The sequence below is a fragment of the Moschus berezovskii genome, chromosome 8 (assembly GCF_049115385.1).
Source record: "Moschus berezovskii isolate FMDL1 chromosome 8, NW_MosBer_1.0, whole genome shotgun sequence".
NCBI lineage: Eukaryota > Metazoa > Chordata > Mammalia > Artiodactyla > Moschidae > Moschus > Moschus berezovskii.
Window position 1 is genome coordinate 30,328,538 of NC_142467.1, and position 14,884 is coordinate 30,343,421.

Genomic DNA, 14,884 nt, shown 5'->3' on the forward strand with positions numbered 1-14,884 from the left:
AAGCCACATAAATCAAAAGTAACTGAGGAGATGACATTGTGTTCTTCAGTGTAAGCAGCACACTATATTTTGTATAAAAAATGAGGAGAAAAATATATATATTCCTATTTGCTTCTACTGTACCTAAACCTTGGAAAGATACACAATAATAAAAATCACTTCTTACTGAGATTGCAGAGTGAAAAGAACAAGATAGATGCATACAAGGTCGGCAGGATGTAAAGTAATTAGCCTCCAATTAAAATAAATTAATTAAAAAAAGGTCAGCAGGAAAACTTACATTGGTAAGTTTTTAACATTTCTGATTGTTTAATGTTTATATATTATATATGAACCATTATTTCAACCACAAAAGAATAAATTAAAACCTAGGATTGTTCAGAGGTTTCTGGTTTATTTCAAGATATTTTCTTTTAAAATTTGAGTCAAGTTATCAAAGTTATGCTTGCTTTAAAAAAAGTTGTATTCTTATAAAGCAATATTTAAATCTAGGCTGTTGAAACACCATAGTCAGGCTACTCCTTTTATAAGGTAAGATATTCACACAACACAGAAGACTCTTTAAATTGCCTTAAGAGGGAAAATTCAATGTTTTGACATATTATCTACTCTTCAGATGTTCAACTCTTGCCAAGGCAAGTTTAATGCCCATGCCTCCTCATATTTTGGTACAGCTATCCTCCTGGATTGTTTTCCAACCAGCTACTCCAAGGTCATAGTGCTATTTTAGCAAATTACTTTTTCTTTGTTAATTATCTGCTTTACACATTCATCTCCAAGAGGGAAAGAACTGGTTTATTCATCTTTCAATCAATGAAGCTTAATAAAGTGCTCTGTGTAGAGCAAGCATATAGACACAGAAAGTCTGCCAGATGGCTGCAGAAAACAAATGGGCTAAATTTTACTTCCTATTCCAAAATTCAGAGAAAAACAGTACTCTTAAAAGGCATAGACCAAAAATAGATCATTGCAGACTGAGTACAAAGAACCATTCTATTTCTTCATCTTTAAAAAAATTAAAATTTTAAATTAAGTATCAATGAAGAACATGACAGATGCATTCAGAAACATTTATCTACAAAGAATACTTTAGTGCCTCCAAAGATACAATAACTCCAATTTTTATTAAATGGAAAGACTATGGAAACAAATCCAAAGCTATCCCATCATGGGAAGAGCCCTCTACCTTCCGGTTATTTTAAAGTAAATTCAGTATTCATAGACTGTACAGTTAACTTACACTGTAAAATAAACAACAAATATATAAAGAAAACAAATTGAGTTTGATACACATTTGTTTTTATCTTATATGTCAACAAATTTCACAAGTTATTACATGTTGCTATTTAATATCTGCAACATTTTACATTGTTTATGAAGTAGTTACTTCCAGAAGACTGATATTTTCCTTCATGCCATGTCTTTGGCTAGTACTACAGATGTGATTTAGTAGGAACCATATGACCAAACTGGTTCAAATTCTGTCTTTCCTAGCCTGAGACTAAGATCCTGAGTTATTACAACCCTGACTCTGTCTTCAGGTTGAGTTGCTTCATAGATACTTACTTTTCTTAAAACAGGGCTATTTAGTGTAGTTTCTTTTTTGTGAGACATAGGAGTGTTTCTGATACAAAAACATATATATTCCACATAAGAATTTTTTAAAAAAACAGTAAAATAATGATATTTTATATAACTTAAATGACAGGATTAACTAAAATGTGATTTTTTAAAAACAATGAACTTTAAAATTTTTTTGCTATTTGAAGTAAAGAAGAAAAGTTCTGTAACATTTTCAAATACACAGACTTATATTAGTATCCTGTTATAAAAAATAATTACCATATAAAGAATTTAAAGTATGCAAAAGTAAGTAGTTCATTTAAATTTATATTTAATACATTGGTGTCAATGAAAATATGCAGACTTGCCAAGAAACTTCTAAGGTTTCAAGGATAAGTTAAAAAAACACCTGTTTCAGGCTTCATTTATTGCTACATAATGACTACTTCAAGGGTCATCTGGCCTGTCGTCAATCACTCACAGAAGTGGTATATACAGTGGTATACTTTGGGAGGAAAGGAGGAAAAATAATGCACTGCAATACAAAAATATCACCTATTTATAAATTATTAAAGAGTTATAAAACACATACCAAATCACATGTTCTCGCTATAAAAACAATATACTTAAATATAGAAGCACAAAATCCTGAAGCACCCACGATTATTTTAAGAATACCCATTTAATCAACAGAAAGTCATATATATATATATATAAAATAATAATTTGAAAAGAAAAAAGGCAAAATTCTGATTTTAATGCAAATAATCTGTTTATCTAATCATGGAGGTAGGTCTCCACTCCAATTAAACAAATAAGCTAATCTGCCTTATTCAAAGAATTATCATATAAGTCTAAGATCTGGAAACTGGTCTATGCCATTGAAATACGTTTTTAATAGACTTTAGAAACCAGTAATTTAACTGGCATATAAACAAAACAGGTATTTCCCTCATAAGGTTACATCTGAAAGGAGCCTTCACTAAAATCGTTCTTGGCATAAAAGTGCAGATACTTTGGCTTTAGCATTTACACAACATAGTAAATGCTACAAATTTCTTAAGGACAAAAGAAATTCTTGTTTTTTCCAGTACTTGTAAAGTGTAAAGCTTCAAAAACTGTAGATCTCTTCAATTTTTTTTGAGATTTAAATATTGTGCTAATGATTTTTAAAAGATCATTCCTGCCTAAAAAGTAAAGCTTACAAGTTTCAAACATCAAGCATATTTTCTTTTAGTGTTTGTGGCATTTTAGCCTTAGTGCTGGAGTTAGTTTTAACATATCAATTTGTAATATATAATACGACTCAGTTCTTTCACTCAAAAAGATTTTCTATAATAAAAAATACTAATTCTATTTCTAATGGTAAACTAGTAGAGTTGGAGGTCCCACCATGTATCACAGGGATTAGAGCACTATCAAGATCATTTAGATAATGCTGAGGAAGAAGTCGGCCTTCAGATCCTGCCTGAAATTCAACCTGGAAAAAAAAAAAAATCTTGGTAAGTCAACCCTACAAAGTGAGCAATCTTGTTTTAGTTCAGCAGATGAATATAAAATAAACTATTTAAGAGTATCATTCTATTTAAGCATGTTAATACTTCATATTTTCATTCATAATGTTTTACATTCTCTTTTATTTCCCCATCTACTACATAAATTATAATTGTCCCTCCCACAGATATTATGAAAATAAAATTACCACTACTTTACTTTAGGTCTCTTCTCTATGAACATGTAAAACACATGGTGGACCAAGGTTTTGAATAATTATCAATATGACTTAAAACTTAAGTAAAAACTCCATGGTATTTTTAGAAAGATCTACTTAAAAATATTTTTAATTTATTGTAAAATAATATTTGAATTGAATTTTGCTGGTGAAAATTATATTTTAATACATATGACTAAAAAAATTAACAATTACTCAAATAATTATCAGATGCTTCCTTGAAAAAGGAACTTTTAATAGAGAAAAATGTAAGTTATTTTTTCCAATAAGAACTGTAACACATCCTGCCTGAAGAAAAGCACACCTTTAGCATATGTTAGGACTGACCATTCTCAGACTTCCCTGGTGGTTCAAGTGGTTAAGATTCCACTCTTCCACTGCAAGGGACAAGGGCTGTATCCCGGGTTGGGGAAATAAGATACCACATGCTGCACAGCACAGCCAAAAAAAAAAGATTGACTGTTCTAATGAAAAATCTGGAGTGAAATCTATTATATTGGATGTTGGAAGCAGCTAAAAATAAAAATGCACATTAAAATACTGCTGCTGCTAAGTCGCCTCAGTCGTGTCCGACTCTGTGCGACCCCATAGACGGCAGCCCACCAGGCTTCCCCGTCCCTGGGATTCTCCAGGCAAGAACACTAGAGTGGGTTGCCATCTCCTTCTCCAATACGTGAAAGTGAAGTCGCTCAGTCGTGTCCGACTAGTAGTGACCCCATGGACTGCAGCCCACCAGGCTCCTCTGTCCATGGGATTTTCTAGGCAAGAGTACTGGAGTGGCTTGCCATTGGAGTACTATTTTTTAACCTAGTAAATTGGTAAAGTTCAAAAGTTTAATTATATACTGCTTTGATAAGAATGTGAGAGAAAGAATACTATCATAAATTGTGGCAGAAGGATAAATTGTCATAACCTCTATCTGAGACAATACAGTAATATCTACTGAGTACATACTTGGACCTGGGAGTTCCAGGGATGTTATATACTCACAGTTAAGCAAAAGCAAAATATTGTGGATACCTTAAATATCAAGCAGTACATACCAAACATGCATAAGAACTAAATAAATAATGCTACATTTATATAGTCAACTACTACTATGCAACTTTTAAAAAGAGTATGTAATTAATAACTAAGTTAAAGAAGCACTGCTTTTTTAAAAAAAGTGAAAAGAGTAGAACAAAAAGGACATACAAACTTACTTGCTCATACATGTAAATTACAAAGAATACATAGAAATGGATAACATTTGATTTCCTGATTAGGAAGAGAGGATGAAGCAGAGTATGGAAATGGACTAAAGTGTTAGGAGTCAAGGGCAGGAAGGAGGTCTTTCCAGGGCTATTATCTCAGCAACTCTACTGAAACCATTTACATTGTAGCCTGGAGTTAGTACCTCTAGAGGTCACCAATTAAATAGAGCATTGTGTGAATGCTGCTCTCTGAAAATATTTAATGAGGTGGCCCTGATATATATATATATACACATTTGTGAGATAATACCCCTGGAAACTCCTGCTCAGGATCCTACCAGACCTTGCCCTATCTATGTATGTCTTCATCTGTGTATCCTTTAGTGAACTGACAAACACAAGCAAATGTTTCCCTGAGTTCTGTGAGCTGCTCTAGCAAATTAATTAAACCCAAGGAGGAGCGGGCGTGGGTCACTGGAATTTCTGATCCATAACTGGTTGGTCAAAAGCACAGGTGATAACTGTGACTGGTATATGAAGTACGGGAGGAGGCGGTCTGGTAAGACCTGGAGGTTCTGATGCTATCTCTGACTGAAAAAAGTGACAGTCATGTCAGACTCTTTGCAACCCCATGGACCACAGCCTGCTAGGCTCGTCTGTCCATGATCCGGATTTCCCAGGCAAGAATACTGGAGTGGGTAGCCATTCCCTTCCCCAGGGAGGTCTTCTCAACCCAGGGATCAAACCTGAGTCTCCTGCTTTGCAGGCAGATTCTTTACCATCTGAGCCACCAGTGAAGTCCCTCTCTGCGTAGATCAGTCAAAATTAAGTTGAATTCTTAAGACACCCTGCTTGTGTCTGAGAATTGCTTACTGGTGTGGGGGAAAGCCTCTACACATCTGGTGACCAAAAGTGTTTTCTGTGACTAGTTAAAAGAGATACACTGGAAAGAAATAGTAGGGAAGAAACAGGTTTTTCCCTACACAGGAGGAAAAAACTGAAATTTCCCCCTTTTTAACGCTTTTATTAGACTTTCATGATTTTAAGTCACATAAATATAGAATCTAGCCAGCATAATTTAAAAACCTACTTATCAAGCAGGAATGTTGTAGTGCAGGGATCAGTAAGCGATGGCCTGTGAGTCAATGTGGCCCACCCACTGTTTTTGAAAACAAAGTTTCACTGGAACACAGCTAAGTTTGTTTATATACGGTCTATAGCTGCTTTCACACTACAATGACAGAGTTAAGTAGCTGTGAAAGAAAACAGATATCCCACAATGCCTAAATTATTTACTATCTGGCCTTTTACCAAAAAAAGAAAAATTCGTGGGCCCCTGCTGTGGACAGTAAAGGAGATGATGTATATATGAAGTACATACCAAACATTAATGTTCAACAAATTTTAGTTCTCTCCAGTCATCCCAAAGTAAAAGGTTAAAAAACTTTGATTATTTTAATATACGATAAATTCAGTTCAGAAATACAAGAAAAACACGTCTCACCATATCAGTGTCAATGGAAACTCTGAGGCCAATTTTATTCATCCCATTACTCTTTAGAATTTTCAAGTGAGGGCACAGTGCAGCACTACAAGCCATGGCGATTTCTTTTGCAAACTGGTAACGAGTTGCTGAAATAGATAATTCCTGGTCCTTTAGAAAGTAGAATACCTGAAATATATTCAATTAGGAAACAAGTCATGATTAAGACTAAAAGTAGCTTTAAAATTGCAATTGCTAATTTCAACTGAACTTTATGAATAAAATTGCAAGGTTAGTGCCATGAAATTCACTAGTTAAGAACATTCTCTGTATTTGGGCTGATCTATAAGTAAAAACTTAAACCCAAAGGTTAGGGGATATAGGAATGACTTAGCTGTTTTTGCCTAAAGTTAACTTGTAGCAACAAAAGCTTTGTTAACTCAGTTTAAAGAAGAGTACTAATGAGTCCATCCTACAAGATGCCCATCTTATAAAGACATCTTAATGAAGTTATGATCAAACAAAGAAATAATGTTCTGTAATTTCGGTATCCTCTGCAGTTTCTGTTTATCTTGTACCTACCTAAAATCACAAATACCTAAGAAATTAGTAACATTGATTGACCCAAGAGGTAGAATGGGGGGGAATATGCAGGTAGACTAAGGGGCTGGGAGGGTACAGTTTCATATTATCTTTAATCATATTTTAAAAAATTGGGACAAGCAAAAATTACTTCCATATGTGAATTCTGATTATAAACTGATATCTATAAAATATTTTATTTTTTGTTAAATAAGAGAAAAATGACAAAACTATGGTCAAATAACATGTTATTGCACAAACAAAGATGGCAGTGCTGCCAAAACTTAACTGTGAGCTGACAGGCAGTATCACCATATAATAAACTGAAATAATCCTATGGGGATCCAGATCTGGTGGATGAAAGACAATCTGGGGTGAAGATATGTGTGTCTCAAGGTGTAATGTAAAGTGTAATAAGATGCACTGAAACATTCAGAGGTTGAGTACTGTGAAATCTCCAAGTTAACAAAAATATCTGCAAACACAGAATGTAAACAGAAGGGATCATTTTTCTAAGATACCTCAGTACACTTTACAATCTTCTCATCAGTTTCAAAATCTGCTTCCAGTTTTATTTTTTCACTTGGAAATCCTTGTAATGACATTCCATCCACTGAACTAGTAACACTGCAGAAAAAATGTAACAGAATTATTAACCAAAGTGCTTTCTATGAAGTGAATTATAAGACTTGAACAAATGGAATAAGGATAAAAATTATGAAAACTATTAATTTAAAGCAGCAGTTAAGACATCTCAATTATAGACAAAATAATTAAAACTGTAGTTCACGTTCATTTACCAAGATTTTTTAAATTGTGTAGCAAATTATATCTACTTTTTCAAATGCCCAATTCAGACCTAAGGCTTAAAATACCTTAACTAGTCTCCTAACAGAAAAGCTATCTCATGTATTTCAAAAACTCTATTTTGGAATCTTTCAGCATTAGCCCGCTTCTTCCTTTTTTGCTCCAGATCCCTTAGCCAGTCTCCAAAAAAAGAAAGAAAATGGGTAAGAGGGAATGGCAGTAATATTCTATAAGGCCTCTAATGTAAACATGTATTATTGAATTCAGTTGTTTATATTTACAATGGATCAATGTAATACAGAATAAACATCCAAAGGATTCCATTACTTAAAAAAATAATTGTGGGAGTGAAACCACCATATGACCCAGCAATCTCACTCCTAGGCATATACCCTGAGGAAACCAAAACTGAAAAAGACACATGTATCCCACTGTTCATTATAGCACTATTTACAATAGCTAGAACATGGAAGCAATCTAGATGTCCATCGACAGGTGAATGCGTGAAAAAGCTGTGGTACATAAACACAATGGAATATTACTCAGCCATAAAAAGGAACGCATTTGAGTCAGTCCCAATGAGGTGGATGAACCTAGAACCTATTATATAGATTGAACTATGTCAGAAAGAGAAAGATAAATATTGTATTCTTATGCATGTACACAAAATCTAGAAAAATGGTTCTGAAGAATTTATTTACAGGGCAGCAATGGAGAAACAGACATAGAGAATAGACTTATGGACATGCGGAGGAGGAGGAGAGGGTGAGACGCATGGAAAGAGTAACCTGGAAGCGTACATTACCGTATGTAAAATAGATAGCCAACAGGAATTTGCTGTTGGCTCTGGAAACTCAAACAGGGGCTCTGTATCAACCTAGAGGGGTGGGATGAGGAGGGAGATGGGAGGGAAGTTGAAAATGGAGGGGATATATGTATGCCTATGGTTGATTCATGTTGAGGTTTGACAGAAAACAACAAAATTCTATAAAGCAATTATCCCTCAATAAAAAAAATTAAAAAATTGTGAAATAATTTCACAGAAATAAATATCTGGTATATAAAAGGTAGTCTGGGGTGAAAATATGTATGTGTCTCAAGGTACCATACAGCAGACAAAGTAGCTTGTCTTTCTCAGACCTGCCATCAAGTCTAAAGTGCTACACAATGCACACTGTATCACTGGCCCCCTCCCAAACTGACCACCCTTTAATAATTTACAGCATCCTAGATAAATATACATGATGCTGGTTAGGTACATTTCTGAGAAAAAAACTGCATTTAGTAATTAAAATATATGCATTTAAATTAATGGTATAATTCTATATTTATAAAATATTTAATTTTCTTAACAGCATGTTTTTATCTTTCTCCTCCATCAAATCAGTTACATTTTGATAACAAAAAATTCCTACCCTTTGTTTCCTTTTTCTTCAGAATCTACCCAGCAGATGTCCACATATTCTCTCATGTCTACAGCATCAACTTTCCCACATGTAATTTTAAAGTCTTTTTGTTCTCGTAGAGCTAGCCGCAAGCCATCCATAGTCTCTGGAGTTATTTGTACCATTAAGCCATCTAAAAATGAGAGTCACGTTTCACATTTCTTTTACTAAATATAAATTTATATGTCTATGCCATAAATTTTGCCATCAAAATATGTTCCACACAAGTTTTAAATCATATTTTAAATCATTTTCATGATTGTTTTCTGTCAGAAAACATCTCTGGACAACAGGAAGTACAATACCATGGTTCCTACAGGAATATTCAATAGGTAAGCCCACAACTGTCCAAGCTCTCTGAGGACAACTTCTGCATGGTTACCATTAAACCTACAATAGTCCTTCTGGGCTGAGAAGTCAAAGATAAGGGTTTAGGGAAGACTGAATTCTGTGGTCAAGACACTAAAAAGGGGAGCACCTGGAGATTGTGCCCAAGGGTCTCTTTGAGTCCATGGACTGGAACTAAGGACACAATACTGACCCTGGATGAGGCCCAATAGAGAACAGCTATTACACAGTTGGGAGCAGAGCAGAGACACTAGAATTCAAGCAATGTTGGGAGATGTTGGTAGTCTCAGTTCAGTCACTCAGTCAGGTCCAACTCTTTGTGACCCCATGAACTGCAGCACACCAGGCCTCCCTGTCCATCACCAACTCCGAGTTTACCCAAACTCATGTCCATTGAGTTGGTGATGCCATCCAACCATCTCATCCTCTGTCGTCCCCTTCTCCTCCTGCCCTCAATCTTTCCCAGCATCAGGTTCTTTTCAAATGACTCAGCTCTTCGCATCAGGTGGCCAAAGTATTGGAGTTTCAGCTTCAACATCAGTCCTTCCAATGAACACCCAGGACTGATCTCCTTTAGGATGGACTGGTTGGATCTCCTTGCAGCCCAAGGGACTCTCAAGAGTCTTCTCCAACACCACAGTTCAAAAGCATAAATTCTTCAGCAGTCATCTTTCTTTATAGTCCAAATCTCACATCCATACATGACCACTGGAAGAACCACAGCCTTGACAAGATGGACCTTTGTTGGCAAAGTAATGTCTCTGCTTTTTAATAGGCTGTCTAGGTTTGTCATAACTTTTCTTCCAAGGAGTAAGATATCTTTTAATTTCATGGCTGTAGTCATCATCTGTAGTGATTTTGGAGCCCAAAAAAGTAAAGTCAGCCACTGTTTCCCCAACTATTTGCCATGAAGTGATGGGACTGGATGCCATGATCTTAGCTTTCTGAATGTTGAGCTTTAAGCCAACTTTTCACTCTCCTCTTTCACTTTCATCAAGAGGCTCTTTAGTTCCTTCTTCACTGTCTGCCATAAGGGTGGTGTCATCTGCATATCTGAGGTTATTGATATTTCTCCCAGAAATCCTGATTCCCACTTGTGCTTCATCCAGCTCAGCATTTCTCATGATGTACTCTGCATAGAAGTTAAATAAGCAGGGTGACAATATACATCCTTGACGTACTCCTTTTCCTATTTGGAACCAGTCTGTTGTTCTACATCTAGTTCTAACTGTTGCTTCCTGTCCTGCATATGGGTTTCTCAAAAGGCAGGTCAGGTGGTCTGATATTCCCATCTCTTTCAGAATTTGCTACAGTTTATTGTGATCCACACAGTCAAAGGCTTTGGCATAGTCAATAAAGCAGAAATAGATGTTTTTCTGGAACTCTCTTGCTTTTTTGATGATCCAGAGGATGTGGGCAATTTGATCTCTGGTTCCTCTGCCTTTTCTAAAATCAGCTTGAACACTGGTAGTCTAGACCAACCAAAATAGACAACAGAACCTCATTAACCGGAACTATGCAAAGTCAAGGGAAAGCCCTTACATAATCTACAAGCAAAAGAGATTCTGAAAATGAGTCCTGCCAGACTGTAAATACCTTAGGATATCCACAGACCCATCTGTTACAAACATACAAAATAAAGACTACACAGGCTTAAGGTAAACAGACATGAAAATGCCAGCTTAAATACAAATAAGCTTTCAGCAAAAGCTAACAATCTAAAGTCTCTTGAGCATATCAATGACAGTACATAATAAAAAATTACCAGACAGTCATAGGATACTGTAAGCCCCTGTAAAACTGGAAGGACTGATGCTGAAGCTGAAACTCCAATACTCTGGCCATGTGAAGATGCAAAGAACTGATTCACTGGAAAAGATCCTGATGCTGAGAAAGTCTGATGGGAGAAGAAGGGGACCACAGAGGATGAGATGATGGGATGGCATCACCGACTCGATGGACATGAGTTTGAGTGAACTCTGGGAGTTGGTGATGGAGAGGGAAGCCTGGCATGCTGCAGTTCATGGAGTCAAAGAGTAGGACACAACTGAGCAACTGAACTGAAAAAACTGGAATTAACCACAAGATGGCCAAAACACTGGATTAAATACAAAAAAACTTTAAAATACTGAAATATCTGTTCTAAATTATATTCAAACACCTAAAGGAAAACACATTCAAAGAATGAAAAAGCAAATATCAGCTAAATGAATAAACAGATTTTTTTATAATCTTAATGGAGAAATAGAAACTGGGAAACCCTCCCCCCAAATTCTAGGACTTTAAAGTATAATCCAACTGAAATAGAAACCTTGATATACAGGTTCAGTAGTATACTGAAGATGTCAAAAGAAAGAATCAGAGAACATAAAGGTCAACAAATATGATCAAATCTGAAGAACCCAAAGAAAAAAGAGGAAAATAAAGAGTATCAAAGACGTGTGTGTGTGTCTGTGTGTGTGTGTGTGTGTATGTGTGTGTCTGTGTGTGTGTGTGTCAGTCACTTGGTCGTGTCCGACTCTTTGTGACTCATGGACTGTATGTAGACCACCAGGCTCCTCTGTCCATGGGATCTCTGAGCAAGAGTTCTGGAGTGGCTTGCCATTTCCTTCTCTATAGGATGATACAAAACAGCCTAATACAGATATGAATATACATATACACATACACATACATAGATATATATCTCCTAGGAGGAGAAGAGAAATCAAAACATTTTTTAAAATGGTTAAGAAATTCCCCAAATTTGATGAAAAATATTGACACACACATCCAAAGAGCTCAACAAACGCCAAATATGGAGCTCAATAAATGCCAAATAGGATAAACACAAAGAAAACCATATTGAGGCACATCACAGTAAAACTGGTAAAAAACCAAAGATAGAGGCTGTCCTTAAAATAGATGAGAAAAAGGGCACATTAAATACTAGGAAAAATTTAAAAATTATGCTGAAGCTGAAACTCCAATACTTTGGCCACCTGATGCGAAGAACTGACTCATCTGAAAAGACCCTGATGCTGGGAAAGATTGAAGGTGGGAGAAGGGGACAACAGAGGATGAGATGGTTGGATGGCATCACCGACTCAATGGATATGAGTTTGGGTAAACTCTGGGAGTTGATGATGGACAGGGAGGCCTGGCGTGCTGCAGTCCATGGGGTTGCAAAGAGTTGGACACAACTGACCAACTGAACTGAACTGATTATTGACTTCACTAGAAACAATGAAGGCCAAAAAACAATGAAGTGACATCTTTAAAGAAAATAAGACTTTCAAAGCAGAATTTTATATCTAGCAAAACTACCCTTAAAAACTGAGAATGAAGTAAAAACATTTTCAGAAAAATGAAAGGTAGACAACTTTAGATAAATGAAAGCCTGCCAACAAAAAAATACTAAAGACTTCTGGTGTCTGCTTCAACATGTAAAGAGTGTGGAAATTGTTACTCCCATTTCCACAATAAGAAAAAAGCTGAAAAATAAATACCTAGGAATAAACCTAAATTCTACTCAATATGGGCTTTCCTGGCAGCTCAGCTGGTAAAGAATCTTCCTGCAATGCAGGAGACTCTGGTTTGATTCCTGGGTTGGGAAGATCCACTGGAGAAGGAATAGGCTACCCACTCCAGTATTCTGATCTGGAGAATTCCATGGACTGTATATCCATGGGGTCACAAAGAGCTGGACATGACTGAGAGACTTTGACTTCCACTGACTTTCTACATAGTACTGGAAGTCCCAGCCACAGCAATCATATAAGAAAAATAATAAAGGGTATAAAAATTTGAAGGAAAGAAGTAAAATTGTCATTATATGCAGATGACATGATACTCAATAAAGAAAATCCTAAAAACTCCACACAAAAATTATTAAGACTGATAAATGAATTCAACAATTCATTTATTGTTTGATACAAGATTGATACAATTCAATCTTGTATCAGGATATAAGATTACCATACAGAAATATGTTGCATTTCTTTAACCTATCAATGAAATATCAGAAAGTTAAAAAAAAAAATCCCTTTAAAAATTCCATTAAAAAAAAACAAAACCTATGAATAAACCTGACCAAGGAGATGAAAGACTTATCCACTGAGAAGTATAAAACATTGATACAGGAAACTGAAGATGATTCAAAAAAATCGAAGGTATTGCATGCTCTTGGACTGGAAGAATTAATATTGTTAAAATGGCCACATTATTCAAGGCAATCTACAGATTTAATGTTATCCCTATTAAATTACACATCACATTTCTCACAGAACAAATAATCCTAAAATTTATATGGAATCACAAAAGACCCAGAATTGCCAAAGAAATCCTGGAAAAAGAACAATCTTGGGAGACATAAGCCTCCCAGACTTTAGACAATACTATAAAGTTATAGTAATCAAAACAATATGGTAATGGCACAAAAACAGATATATGGATCAAGAGAACAAAAGATAAGAGCCTAGAAATAAATCCACACACCTACAGTCAATTAATCTTTGACAAAGGAGGCAAGACTGTACAATGAAGAAAAGACAGTTTCTTCAAGATACGGTGTTGGGAAAGCCAGACACCTCGTGTAAATCAATGAAACTAAAACACTCCCACACACCACATACAGAAATAAACTCAAAGTGGTTTGAAGACCTATATATAAGAAATGATACTATAAAAATCCTAGGAGAGAACACAGACAAAATATTCTTAGACATAAATCATAGCAATCTTTTCTTAGGTTAGTCTGCCAAGACAAAAGAAAACAAAGCAGAAATAAACAAACTGGACCTAATCAAATTCAAAAGTTTTTGCACAGCAGGGAAGCCATAAACAAATAGAAATGGAATGGGAGACAATATTTACAAATGATGCAACTGTCAAAGGGTTAATTTCCAAAATATACAAACAGTTCATACAGCTCAATATCAAACAAACAACCCAATCAAAACAAGGGCAGAAGACCTAAACAGACATTTTTCCAAAGAAAATATACAGGTGGCCAATAAGCATGTGAAAAGATGCTCAACACTGCTAATTATTAGAGAAACACAAATCAAAACTACCCTGAGATAGCACCTCGCACCAGTCAGAATGGCTACCATCAAAAAGTTTACAAATAATAAATGCTGGAGAGAGTATGAAGAAAAGGGAACACTCTTATACTGTTGCTGCTGCTAAGTCACTTCAGTCGTGTCCGACTCTGTGCGACCCCATAGACAGCAGCCCACCAGGCTCCCCCGTCCCTGGGATTCTCCAGGCAAGAACACTGGAGTGGGTTGCCATACTAGCATATAAATTGGTGCAGCCATTATGGAAAATAGCATGGAGGTTCCTTAAAAAACTAAAAATAGAACTCCAATAAATAAATAGATCCAGCAAGGCCATTCCTGGGCATATATCCAAAAAAGACAAAAAGTCTTAATTCAAACAAAAATACATGTATCCCAATGTCCACAGCAGCACTATTTATAACAGCCAAGACATGGAAGCAATCTAAGTATCCATCAACAGATGAATATGTTGCATATATAGAATGGAATATTACTCAATCATGAAAAACAACGAAATATTCCCATTTGCAGCAACATGAATCTACAGATTATCATACTAAGCGAAGTCAGACAGAGACAACTATTATTTATCACTTACATGTAGAATCTAAAAAATAATACAAATGAAGTTATTTACAAACAGAAACAGACACATAGACATGGAAAATAGGCTTATAGTTACAAAGGTG

The 14,884-nt window shown here is 35.6% G+C and overlaps 1 protein-coding gene across 11 annotated transcripts in view; it reads right to left on the minus strand.

The window, feature by feature from the left end:
* Nucleotides 1–374: 374 nt before the first annotated feature.
* The window catches only part of ZFYVE16 (zinc finger FYVE-type containing 16), a 63,748-nt gene continuing 49,238 nt past the window's right edge, over nt 375–14,884 (minus strand). For 9 of the 11 annotated variants that reach the window (XM_055428839.2, XM_055428841.2, XM_055428840.2 and 6 more), the window contains 4 exons: nt 8,776–8,938; nt 7,075–7,180; nt 5,993–6,160; nt 375–3,043 (listed from right to left, as the gene is read on the minus strand). In XM_055428839.2, coding sequence (XP_055284814.2) covers nt 2,879–3,043; nt 5,993–6,160; nt 7,075–7,180; nt 8,776–8,938 — 602 coding nt within the window. In that variant the 3' untranslated portion in view covers nt 375–2,878. Of the gene's footprint in view, nt 3,044–5,992; nt 6,161–7,074; nt 7,181–8,775; nt 8,939–14,884 lie in introns of those variants that run through there. The other 2 variants (XR_016038016.1, XR_016038017.1) reach the window with 2 other exon arrangements.